The sequence below is a fragment of the Zosterops lateralis genome (genome assembly GCF_965231275.1).
Source record: "Zosterops lateralis genome assembly, chromosome: 26".
NCBI lineage: Eukaryota > Metazoa > Chordata > Aves > Passeriformes > Zosteropidae > Zosterops > Zosterops lateralis.
In genome coordinates this window covers 5,454,107-5,467,426 of record NC_139786.1, presented here as the reverse complement: position 1 = coordinate 5,467,426, position 13,320 = coordinate 5,454,107, and the positions used below count along the sequence as shown (strand labels likewise).

General features: G+C 53.8%; 1 protein-coding gene across 1 annotated transcript in view; it reads right to left on the bottom strand.

Annotated features, from left to right (window-relative positions):
* PLXNA2 (plexin A2) overlaps positions 1-13,320 on the bottom strand; it is a 156,489-nt gene that overhangs the window by 136,890 nt on the left and 6,279 nt on the right. Inside the window, exons 2-3 of the mRNA XM_083878417.1 lie at positions 8,963-10,217; positions 8,090-8,272 (exon numbers count right to left, since the gene is read on the bottom strand). Coding sequence (XP_083734543.1) covers positions 8,090-8,272; positions 8,963-10,150 — 1,371 coding nt within the window. The 5' untranslated portion in view covers positions 10,151-10,217. The remainder of the gene's footprint in view (positions 1-8,089; positions 8,273-8,962; positions 10,218-13,320) is intronic.

The following is a 13,320-nucleotide window of genomic DNA, read 5'->3' as shown; positions in this document are numbered from 1 at the left end:
TCTCCCTTCCACTACACCTGGGCCTTCCAGATATTCTAATTATTTATTTCTCTCTCAGTGAAGAGACCGAGTTGCTGGTGTGAAAGGCTCTGCACAAAGAAGAAAAGCAGAGAGGGTCACAGCCTGCTGGCCTTTGGCTTCAGAGCTCTGCAGGACGATTTAGCCCAAATATACTCCAGACCTGCAATTGCTCTGAGAGGCAGAAGAAAGGAGAAGGCTGGAGAGGGACTCTGGGTTCATTCCAGCTGTTATTCACTGGTTTAAGCAAGGCCAGGGTACTCTTTTGTGCTCATGGTAGGAACTCTGAGAATGAGGAGCTTGAGGAGCATCAGAGCCAAAAGGGAAAGTGGGAAAAAGCAGGGGATGCTCTGCTCTCCCTCTCGAGGGGACTGGAAAGGACAAACCCCTCATTTAGGAGTCAAACGCTGCCCCAGGAGGGCTGGAGATGGCAAACCCCACATTTAGGAGTCAAACTTTGCCTTGGGGAGGGCTGGCCAGGACAAACCTCACATTTAGGAGCCAAACTCTGCCTCGGGAGGGTTGGAGAGGGCAAACACCTCATTTAGGAGCCAAACTCTGCCTCGGGGAGGGCTGGAGAGGACAAACCCCACATTTGCCAGCTAAAATCTGCTCCATCTCCCGGCTGGAGCTACAGCGCTGCTGATATGGAGCACTTTGATTTACCCCAGCACCTCTCCCTCACCCTTTTCCTCCTTGTCCTTCACTCCCAACAGCTCAAGGGACTCTTGTTCATTCCTGGGGCCTGTGAGCAGCATCCTCTCCAAGCGGCAAATGCCAATCAGGCTCTAAGTTGGTGGCAATGACCAACTCATGGGTGCTGCTGCTCCTAATGAACTTCCAGGGGCAGAGGGAGCGAGGAGGCAGGAGAAACAATTCCCACCTCCAGCTCCCCAGCCCCAGTGCTGCTGTCTCCCCTCTCCAGGATGCTCAGGCTGGCTCGCTTAAGGCCTGCAGGCAAGTTTATGAGATTAAAGCCCTGCACACAATAAATAATTTAGCAGCTAACCACAAAAAACAAAAACCAAAAACCCTTCCCGTGCTGTATAGGAGCGAGGCCGTATGATGTGTACATTCATTTTAAATGCACATCACTGTCATGTACACGGATCTGTTTGATGCAGGGCCGTGTAACCGAGTGAGGAACAACAGGAGAGGGGCAGGGCACCGAGACAGGGCTGGGGGGACAACTGCTGACAAAGCCTCTTGCTAATTATTGCAGCCTCTCCTGCTGCTGCCTGTGCTCCCCCTCCTGCATCCCTGTCCAAGGAACACAATCCTAAAGCCTCTGTTCCTCCACCACCATCCCCTGCTCCCAGCAGGCTCCCCAGTGTGAACTGGGAGTGACTGGGAGCCTCTCCCTCAGCTCAGGAGCAAAGCCCATGGCAATGGGCTCACACCCAGCAGTGTAAGCAGGTTCAGGCTCACGGTTTTGTTGGGTTTTGGGTTGGGTTTTTTTGCCCAGGTCACAGCCAGGAAAACCCCGCAGCTCTTCCACAGCTCCAGAGAATCCTGGTGTAAAATCCCCTGGGGTGCTGCAGAATCCCCGGGAGCTCCTCACAGCAGCAGGGCTCCATCTCCCTCTCTGATTTCCAGGCTGGGCTGCCTGCAGGGAACTCCCCAAAGGAAAGGCAGGGCTCTGCCTCTCCCAGCAGCTCGGCAGGAATGGGAAGAGGCTGTAAGAGGCCGGGGGAGGCGTGGGGCCCACGCATCATAACGGGACTAATGGGCTGGGGCTGCTGCGGAGCCTCGCCCGGCACGGCCGTAAATACCGGGCAGATGCTCCGAGGATGGAGCCGCCACCCCAAAGCCCGCAGGGTTTTACAGCCCTGCTCACTGCCGGCTGCGAGAGGCACCCGCGGCAACCACGGGCTGTGAACTCCACCAGGGATGGAGGGGATGGCAGAGATGTTAGAGATGTTGGGGGCAGCATCACACACACCCAGGGGAACCTCCCAGCCGGCCCCACCTCAAACCGCGGCTCTTCCCTGGCATCTCACCCCCACTGTCCCCAAATCCCAACCTTTTTGCAGCAGCCGCAGCTCAGGGGCCGTGGCAGGGCCCAGGACTCTCCCTGCACATTCCCCCGTCTCATTTGTGGTTTCCACATTTGTTTTTTTCTGCCTCGAGGAGGCATTTAGAGAAGCAACACAGCCAAGGCTTCTCACAGTATTTGTTGCCACCCAGGGATTTAAGATCTCTACAAATGGACCAAAACCTGTGTTATTTTGACCTCTGAGGGTTTTAAAAGCCTGCAGAAAAATATGTTTATAGTAAAGAAAGCATGAACTCCTTGACTGGCGAGTGGAAAGGCAGGAGTCTGACTCTGCCCTGCCTCCAAACCCAGCAGCATCCAGAACTGCAGCTCCTCCAGCCTCACGCTCCAAGGAAAGCAGGGACAGGCAGGCAAAACTAACAGCACTTCACAAAAGAGTTTGGAATTCTGTGATATTTTTCACCAAGATCATTTCAAATAGAAACTCATTGTTGAACTTGATGAAAACGTCGTGAAACGGAGGAGGAATAGAACAGAAGTTATTCTGCCTCACTTGATGCTCAAAAGGGAGATAATACCTCTGGGAGAAGGTGTGGGGATGAATTATCTCTGAAATATCTTCAAGATAAAAACCGTTTTTGAATGGGGCACTGAGCAGCCTGGTCTGGGTGAAGTTGTCCCTGCTCACTGCAGGACTAAATGGCCTCGGAAGGTCCCTTCCAAGCCATTCCATGATTTCAGGGGCAGGATGTGTTCCAGGCAGGATGGGTCCCATGGATAAGGCTGCTCAGCACTCGCAGCCTCCACTAACCCCGCTTGATTTAGAACTGAACCAAATGCAGTCGCTGCCCTCCAAAATTTCCAGTTGATTTTTCAAGGTGCCCGAACCTGAGTAAAACCCAGAGTCATCCCCATCTCCTGAGCCAAGAAATGAGATTAAAGCAGCCTCCAAGCTCACCTGGCTCCATTTCACATCCCCAGCATTTCCTGAACACCTGCCCCTTCTCTCTCCAGCAGCTATAAAAATATCTGCCAACTTCTGGCTTTTTTCTGATGTGACTTGCTCTGGCAGGCACCAGATAAGAGAGGCAGGGAAGGGATGCTGGGAGAAGGGAGGCCAATTTCATGCCTTTAAGGGGTGCTCAGACCCACAGTCTGGAGGGACTTGGCAGCTCTGCCCCATCTCCAGCCCCAAACACAGCCCAGTGCTCTCCTCTGGCTTCCAACACTTTCCCTATTCCCTTGCACAAATTCCAATTAATAAGATTCCAACTTCTGGCTATGAAAAATAATAAATGTGAGGGACCATGGGGCATTTTGGGGACCCGTTTCTGTGGTTTGGCAGCACAGGTGGAAGCAAAGGGGAATTACTTTCTGAGGCTGGGAAATCCTTGTTTAGGGAGAAAACAAATCCCAGCTCCTCCAACCACCGCAGCAAGTACAGCACTAAACACCCTCTTATTTCACATCCTAGGGCAAAAATCAGGGTTTTTTTTCCTCAGACCTTTCAATTCAACAGCTTCTTCAGCCAAACAAGAACCATCTGCCCTCTCACACCTCTGCTGGGATGTGGGATCTGCTCTCTGAGGGTGATGGATGGAGCACGGAGCCGCCAGAGCCCCTGACCTCCCACCCTACAGCTAAAACCAGGCAAATCCTTTGGAAGGCGCCTGCAAATGGATGATTCTCATCTGCTCAATAACAGCCTGCTGTCCTCTTGGCTTCTCCACACGCTGATGCAACCGAGTTTTTCCTGAAGTGTGGCGGGATGAGCGTGCGGGGGCCAGAACGAGGGATAAATCAGCGGGATGAGATAACCATCCACGGAATGAAGTCATCTAAGGACGGGTCCGGACATATATATTTCATTGTGAAAGACCTCCTTTATTCCCACTAATGGAACAAATTAAATCAGCCAAGCTGAATAAAACTCTCACGTCCCAAGACGTAACAACACACTTAAAAGTTCTCCGCTCCTCCGGTGGCGCCATCCAATCATTCGTGGCTGTCCCTTGGAAAAGGGGAGCAAGGACAGAGTTCAGGGATTCAGCAGGTGACAGGAGAGTGTTTCCCATCATGAGCAGAGTCCCAGCACTGTGTGTTTCTCTGTGGGCTCCTGCAGACAGATCCTGAGCAGCTCTTTGGGGTGACCTCACAGCCCGGGATGGATTCGAGCCACATCCAGTGCAGCTGCCCTGGGGACAGAGTGTCACAGCCAGGACAACGTGTGACACCCATTTGCCAGGAGAATTGGGGGTGATTTCATTCACACACTTTATCCTTCACCTCAGGGCACCTGAAATAGCCACACCTGGGCCTGCAGCACTGCATCACCTCCACATCTCCAAGCACACAAATTAAAACTTCATCACCACTGAGCAACTCAGTGCTGGGTGAAACCCAGGTACAACGTCACTGTTCCAGCTTTTCCCTCACCTCTACCACCCAGGAGCATTCCCAGCCCGTGGGAAGGCAGGCAAGGCTGCAGGAGCTGCATTTTTCCTGCAGCCAGCATAAACAGCATGATGGAAAAATAATACCTAAATGGCGACTGGCAGACAGAGCAGAGACATTTATTTATTCTTGATCACAAACAATGTCCTGCATTGACAAGCTGAATGAAGGGCACTTCACTGATTTATTAGACCTAATAAGAAACAGACCTCTCGGGATGAAATACAAGATTGATTTTTAGTGGTGAGCCTTGCTGCCATGGCAGGCACTGAGCTGGGGCTGATGGGATGGAACCAGGCGTGCACAGGGACACGGGGCTGACACAGCTCTGCCCGGGCAGGGGAATGAAGGGGAGGATTGGAGGAAGGGGAGATGGAATGGGAACCTGACAATAACAGCCCTGCACGCTGAGGGTTCCTCTTTCCTCCCTGCAATCCTCCTCTCTCCCACTGAGGCTGTGCATCCCAAGAGCAGCAAAACACTGGGAAGTTTAAGGGCAACTCTGGTGGAATTCCTGGGAAACCTCTGAGCCACTCAGCCCCTTCCCATGAATCTGCCTTCCAGAGGAGCCCCTCTAAGCACAGCAAGTGCAATTTCCACATCAGCCCCAGCACCTCCCAGGCACACCACATTAGCTGAGTTCCGTGGATGCCGTTTTCCATCAGGAAAAAGACAACTAAGCACAGCAGTGCTTAGCTTGAGGCCCTATTAATAGCAGTTCTAATTATATGGCTGCAAATTTAATTCATGGCAATGATTAGTGTCAAAATCAAAGGCATCACACATCAATATTGATAGAATTGTATGGAGCCCATAAACAGAACAAGCAAGCTGACACATCTCCCCCCAGCACTTAGTTGCTGTTAACTGTTGCATTAATGTCCCTCCTCGTTTTGCTTGATGGAAAAATGGTTTTATTGGAGGAATCCACGGTGCTGAGTGGTTACGTCTCCAACATAACCACCCTTTCCCCTCCTTCCCCCAGCCAGGAGGCTGAGGTGCTTTGGAAGGAGAGCAGGAGGGAGAATTTCATCCCACGCACCTGTGCTGGAGCCAAGGGGCCGCAGCATCAGCAGCTTTTGCTTTTCACCCACTTGGAGACAATTCCTGGGGAGCAGAAGCAGCAGGAGCTGGGAATGTGGCAGGAGCAGCGGGGTGAAGAGCTAAAGGACACTAGTGAGAGAAGCCAGTGTTTCCAGTAAGGAATCCTCACTGGGGAAGCACGGTGAGAATTTGAAAGATTTCGGAATCATCTCCCTGACTTTCCTCCAGCTACACAAAAATGCCTTCCCTGAAAGCCCAGACGGAGCCAGCAGCTTGTTTCCAAAGGAAATGAACAGCTGTGGGCGAGGGAATAGGTGTGACAAAGCTTTCAGACATTAATTGTGTGGGTAGATCTGAGACGGAGGAGGAGATCAGGTGGAAAAGGTGTCTCCACAAATCCCTGGCACTTCCAGAGGTGCTGAACAGTTCCACCATCGTTTCACAGACGGGGAAGGAGAGGTAAGGAGAGAGTCCTGAGCATCCTGAGCACTCGCTGGCTCGGAGACGTGTCTGGTTACCTTGGAACAGGCACGAAATCGGAGACAACCTGTTAACTTCCCCCGGGTGTCGCCTCCTCTGCAGCCAGAGCCCCTCAGCTCCGTGCAGAGCTGCTTCCTACGCCTCACCTGGGCTCCCTCAGGCCAGGGATAGAGAATCACACGTGTCAAACGAGGGAAAATCTGCTAACGGTGCAGACAGAGCTGTGTGAGAGAGAGAACAGCAACATCCCCGGCCCCGCACAGGGGAGGACGGGCCGTGATTGTTTCCAGTTAATTACAGGGGGATGGAGCCCATCAGCTGCAGGCAGCTCTGCTGTTAAATAAGGGCAGATGCCACGAAAACCCGACTGCAGTGAATGTCTGGAATGAATTTGCTTCAGAGATGGGCCAATTTTCATCCAGCAGATGAAGGATTGCAGGTGAAGGATTCCACAGCCCTCCCTCCGGACAGCGGAGCACGAATAGATTAACTTTGCATCAAAAAAGTGTTCAGTGCAGACTAGCACCAGGAATTGAACCCTGCTGGAGGGACTGCTGCTTCTGTAATCCTTCATCATCCTCGGAACAAGCCCGAAAACACCTCGTGTGCAGGCACAGGCTCTGGGCTGGTGCTGCCTCTGCATGAGGAGCCTCCCCATCCCCAATCCCTGCTCACAGCCAGCACCAGGCTGCATCCCCAGCTCCGAGCCTGGCACAGGGTTTGGGATGTGCTCAGGGCTCCTCTTCCTTCCATTTAGCTAAAAAAAACCGGCTCTCCCCTGTGCCACCGCACGGGAAGCAGGGAAGTGAAGGGCTCTGCTTTACAAGCTCTTTCTCTCCCCCACGTTCAAAATTGCCCCACTGACACTCGAGAGGCACCAGGGAGGCACCTAATTTACTACTACTCAGCACTTGTAAAGTGCTGAATGAATATTAATGAACTGATGTAATTAAAATGATGCAGACATTCAAGTGTAGTATCTGCCTGTCCTTGTATCTTCCTGGATAGATGAGGAAGAAATTCCCTGCTGCTTAAGGACTCAAAAAATTAACAGCCTGCTGTTGATTACATTTGTTAACTCTTTCCCCGGCATGAAGGAGCAGGGGCTGCATTTAACATGCTCACCTAATGCTGTCATTTAGAGCTGAGGTTAATTGGAAGGGTCTCAGCTTGCCAGAGCTGCTTTTGCTGGAGCTGGATCAGCCCCACTGCTGAGCTGGCTTCCAGCTGCAGCTCCAGCTCTAAAGGCCAGCAAGGGCTCTCACACTCCCCTGTTTACACCCCAAGGCCACTTCCACACTTATTTTAAATGCAGGACTCCTCGGAGAGTTCCCTTCCAACTCAGAATATTCTGTGATTTTGTGATTCTGAAGTGGGGAAATCCCAGCTGGACTTCAAAGGCCCAAAAGTCATTGAAGGTTGGACAGGGCTTGGACCAGCCTGGGCTGGTGGAAGGTGTCCTTGCCCATGTCTCTTCCAACCCAAAACACTCTGTGACTCCCACCTGAGCCCTACCAACCCCCTCCTCAGTGTTTGTGGTGAAGAGGACAAGGAATGTTCCAGGGCTGATCAATCATCCAGCAGGAGGGAAGGGGCCGAGGGAAGCAGCAGGACTCTGCCCTGGGGCCTGGTTCCAAAAGCAGCCACATTAACCTATTCCTATCTCCCCATGACCAAAATCCTGCCAGCGCCAGCAGCTCCAAAGGCTTTGTAACTCACAGTCTTCTGCACCAGTTGCAGCAGGACTGCTGGGAAGCAAAACTATCACAAGATTTCCATCTGAGCTCCTTTGGATCCTTTTCCAGGACCATCCTGCAGCAGCTTCAACTTCGCCTTTCCCAAAACTTGGAACAAACACACTCCAAAACAATCCACACTAACAACATTGAGAGCTGAACTCTGCCTCTCCAGCCCCAGCCTGTGACCCAAACTCTGCCATTTCCATTCCTGCTTCACTCCCAGTTTCTCCCTGGGAAACACTCGCGAGACACAGCGGCGGTGACGCATCAGAGCATCCTGAGAGAGACAAAACCCAGCTCAAAAACCCAGAACCCAGAACCCAAAACCCAGCTCTCCACAGCCATGGACTAGGCTTACCTTCTTCACCTTGCCCGTCTTGGTGCCCACGAAGACCACGCTGTAGCCGTTGTAGACGTAGGAGGCCACGGAGGTCATGCGGTCGCGGCTGGAGGTGAAGAGCGTCACCCCGTCCACGGGCACCGAGCCCCCCAGGGGCTGGTTGATGTCCAGCCCACAGAAGTTGTCGTCGATGGGGACTGGCTGGAAAGACAAGGTTTGGGGCAGCTGTGAGTGACACAGAGCCCAGGGCAGCCCCCCACACTCGGGGTGGTGTGGAGGGAACTGGCAGTGCTGGCAGCAAGGGTGGGGGCCACCAACGTGCCACCCCCTGCCAGCTCCAGCCACCTTCCCCAGGGGTCCTGCAGCTTCCAGAGCCCTGGGCCAGGAGTGACAAAGACTCCCGGAGAGCTGCACACCTTCATTGTGCCTTAACACCACCCCTCCCCTCATTGCCATCACACTGTAGGATGAGAGCATGGATTAAAGCGGAAGAGTGCTCTGAATTTAGGGAAACTGAGGCACAGGTGGACTGATCCTACTCTGCACACTTGTGTTCCATTGGGTCAGGGACCAACCCCTGTCACCCTGATTCTTTAGCCTTCTGATGATTGTTTACATTCTTTAACTGGAGTCTCTCAAAACAATGTAGATTGTTTTTCATATATCTCGGTGATGGACTTCTGAATTGACCATTGGGGTCAGAGAGGTGTTCCTCTCATCTACCAATCCTTGACCGAATTTCTAATCCTATTTAAACCCTAAATCATAATAAACTGCCCCTTCTTTTCCTCACTTCAACCTGACGGTGAGTGCATGGTTCTTTCGTGTCTGTAACAGCAACAGACCCCAGCTCTCGAGGGCTCCCACAGCCAACACCCAGCCCATCCTCACCGCTTTGGTGCACTGCACATCCTTCCCCAGCAGCCAGTTGAGCTCCAGGTTGCCCTCGCCCTGGTAGCAGGACTGCAGGCGCTCCTTGATGTGGGTGTTGATGGTGCGGATGGGGAAGGCGCAGAGCGCCGAGTCATCAGGGGGGTGGTGGTACTGCTTCTGCCCCTTGGAGAAGATGGCAAAGAGCACGTCCTCCTGCGCTGTGATGTTGAGGGCCCTGGCCAGCACCTCCCCTGGCTTGGACAGGTAGGCAGCCTGCAGCAGGCGGTACTCCGTGTCCCCCCTGACGCAGCCGAAGGGCAGCGACACGTACGAGTGGAACTTGGGGTCGTCCTTGCACAGGCGGACGATGCGGGAGGTGTAGAAGAGGTCGCTGGCGGAGTTGATGGAGACGCCCTCGGGGGTCTCCGGCTGCACCGTCAGGAAATAGACAAAGTTACCGCTGGCGAAGCCGTAGATGTAAAAGATGTCGAAGTGCGAGACCAGGGCCAGCGTGTCCGAGGGGATCTTGATGAGGGACGAGACAAAGTCACTGTGGAGCTCGTAATCCAACATCGCCGACGACTCCGGGTCCCGGGGCAGCTTCCGGCTGGACAGGGTGGGGAAATAATCCTGCTTCCCATCCACCGCCGTGCCGATGAAGAGCTTCCCGTCCTCGCCCTCGGAGCGCACGATCACCCCGTACATGGTGCCCGTCTTGTTGACGCTGGACAGGTAATGCTCCTTCTTGTGTGAGGGCTCCACCAGGATGAAGAGGTCGTCGAGGCGCAGCAGCTTGCAGACCCCCTGGTAGAGGCTGCCGCACGCCAGCAGCCGGTTCTCGGAGTAGTCGATGATGAGCAGCTTGTTGACGTTGTTGGTGAGCGTGAGGACCTCGCTGCAGGGCTGCACGATGAGGGGAGGGTAGCAGGACTTGTTGTCCTCCTCGGGACCGGTTTTGTGGGCCACCAGGATGGTCAGGTTCCCCGAGAGCTTGTACACCCTGTTGATGGCCCCCACGTAGACGGCGCCCGTGCCCCGGTGCACCGTCAGGTGGTTGAACGTCCAGTCCCGGTTCTCCGAGTGGAAAGTGTTGAAGGAGGCGTTGCTGGACACGTCCCGGGAGAGCGATGCCAGGAGGAGGCAGAGCAGAGCCACTGACCGGCCATCAGAGTCCAGTGCCCGAGGCCAGCTCCTCCTCTGATCCATCCTGGGAAAGGCAAACTCCGTGTCCCCCGTGCACGTCCTGAGCCCCGGCAACGTCCCTCACATGGTTCTGTGGAGAGAAGAACCACCCAGAGCAAAGGATTAGATCCTGTGTGCCCTGCGGATAAAATTCAAAGGAGGCTTTCTAATTACACAGTCCTTGAGATAAAGGGAGGGTGTCTCTGAGCACAACGAGAATTAAGCAAGTCCACAACTTACTGGAGGACAGTTCAGGCTTGATGCTTTGCCACTTGTTTCAGCCCCTGCATCTTAATTTGTGGTGGGGTTTGGCTGTCTAGACCATGCTCTGCTCAGCCAGGGAGGGGAGAATCAGCTCCAGCCCAAGACAAAGCCTGCTGCTCACAGCCCCAACCACCCATCTGCAATGTTGGCTGAAAGGATGTCTCCTGCAGGGTGTGTTGCTGCAAGCAGCAGAAGAAATAAGAGCTGTTCTTTACCTTTAAACCCTCTCTGGTTTAATTTGGGAACCTGAGGAAGAAGCCTCGTGCAGGCAAGTTCATTGAGCACAAACACACTGGAGGTGCTGCCACCTCCCCTCAGACCTCCCCGGAGCCAGAAGTGCCTCTCAAGCAGGTGCTTTTTAGGCAGGAACTCCTTCACAAGGTATTTCCTGACAAAAATCAGCTGCCACCATGGTGGGAGCGCATGGTTAGATCAGCCACCAGACCCTGCCAGCAGGGGAGACACCACCAGCCCAGAGCAGCCTGCTCGACCTGGCCACAGAGGTGCTTGAGTGCAAGGAAGCAGAAAACCACCACGAAGTTCTCCTTTATCCCAAATTCTGCACTCCTTATGTGCTCCAGACTGGGCAGGCAGAGGAACCACTTCAGAGACATCCTCCCTCACCTCGGGGTCACCCCAGCCCTGGGCTGAGGCTGAGCCACACTCTGCACCCATCCACACAGCCCATGGAACCCTGCCCCTGCAGCTCTGATCCCCCCACCCCGGCAGGAGGCCGTTCCCTCACCCCCCATCTGAGGGCTGCTGCTCCTACTTTGGTTTTATTTTGATTTAAACCAATTCCCAGCCCTGCCGAGGCGCCCTGAGCTGGCGATGTCAGCGAGCCGCCGCTCTTTAGGCTTGTTCCCGCCGGGATCCGGAGACGGCTGCTCCCGAGAGGTGACAAAGGAGCTCTGTCCCCGCGCTGCCATCTCCGTGTCACTGACAGGAGACACGACAGGAGAGAGGCAGCGGTAATGGCTTTCTCATTCTGCTCAGGGAGATGTTTCCCCAGCTGCTCCCCTCTCGCTGCCAGGCTCGGTGTTCCCACCTTTGGCTGTGGCAGTTTGTCTGTCCCAGGGAGGGCACGGACCCTGCCGCCCTCTCGGTGTTTTGGGGACAGTTGTGGCACAGAACAGCTGCTCCTGCTGCCTTCCCACATCCACAGCAGCACCAGGAGACTCCCCAGCTCTTCTCACCACATTTCTGAGTGAACACTCCAACACCATTCCCAAGTGAACACCCCAACGCCATCCCTGAGTGAACATTCCAGCACCATTCCTGAATGAATATCCCAACGCCATTCCCGAGTGAACACCCCAATGCCATCCCTGAGTGAACACCCCAACGCCATTCCCGAGTGAACACCCCAATGCCATCCCTGAGTGAACACCCCAACACCTTTCCCGAGTGAACACCCCAACGCCATTCCCGAGTGAACATCCCAACACCATTTCTGAGTGAACATCCCAAGACCATTCCTGAGTGAATATCCCAATGCCATTCCCGAGTGAATGCCCCAACAGCATTCCCTGACCCAGAACCTCTCCAAATGGCACGGATCAAAGGGTTCCCTGGGGTCTGGGAGGGTCCTTTCCATGCTGATGACACATGGTGGGCACTGACACCTGACCACGGGGCTCAGGGGTGTCAGAGCAGCTTTGCCTGGAACCCACAGTGCCCCAAGCCCTGGGACATGGTCCTCTACAGGCTCTGCTTCAAGGGGAGTCCCAAAAGGGAGAGATCCCCCAGAGAACAGGGAGGCCCTGCTGCAAAGCTCTGCACACACCATTTTCCTGCTCAGCACCTTCCAGTTCCTAAAAAGTTGTTCCATTGCAGGGTGAGACCAGGACAGTGCAGGTGAGAAATGAACACATTTAAATAACTGAGCTCTGCACGCACCTGGCTGTGTGGGAGAGCAGCAGCTCTGCACAGGGAGCACAGCAGTTTTACATCTTTTTCAGAAAAAAGGCCAGCCCAAACCCAGCTCAATGTGGGGCTGCTGTGCAGCAGAGCCATCAGCTGTGCCCAGCCTCTCTGCTGAGCCTCACAGCAAGGGCTTTGCAGAGCATTTATGAACAGCCACTGCCAGCGGTGAGAGAGATCATGCAGGAAGGAGAATCTGCCTTTCAAACATCATCTGAACACGACAGACCATGGCCATGAGCTGCCACCCTCCCCAGCCATCCCTGGGTCCGTGTCACCCCCGGGGTGCTCCTGTCTGTCCCCAGGGACAAGGTGAGGTGTAGCCCTGGTTCTGTGCCTGAGGTGTTTTGGTTTTCTGAAATTCTTTTCCCAGGGAATTTTCTATAAACAGGAAGAATGTTTTTGTAACTCTAACTTTGTTATTCATTCCTTTTTCTAGGAGGGACTTCTTCTTGATGTCCCTCTGGTCTGACCAATGTGATTATAAAAGTTTGTCTTTGTTTCGCCAATCAAATTGGTCTGTGTAAGATAGTATAAAAGGGACATGTATAAAATAGTACAAAAGACACATCCCAAAAATAAAGGAGTAATTTTCAGCCTTCTGAAGTCCAGAGTCTGTGTTGTTGTGGTGCAGAACAGCGCCAGTGAGGGTGCAGAGTTGAGCAGAGCTCAGCAATGAGACACCACACAGCCCTGTGAGGGCCAGCTGGGATTTTGGGGAGGAATTCTTGGCTCAGGCAGTGGGGAGATGTTGGCAGAGGTTGCCAGCTGTGGCTGCCACATCCCTGGAGTGCCCAAGCCCAGGTTGGATGGGGTTTGGAGCAACCTGGGATGGTGGAAATTGTCCCTCCCCACGGCAGGGGTGGCACTGGATGAGCTTTAAGGTCCCTCCCACCTCCAACCATCACTGTGGAGGAGGCCAAACACCTGGGGAGTTAAACACCAGCAGAATGGATGGTTTTAACTCTGATCCTTAATACCATTTGATCATTAATTTTCCCTCTTTT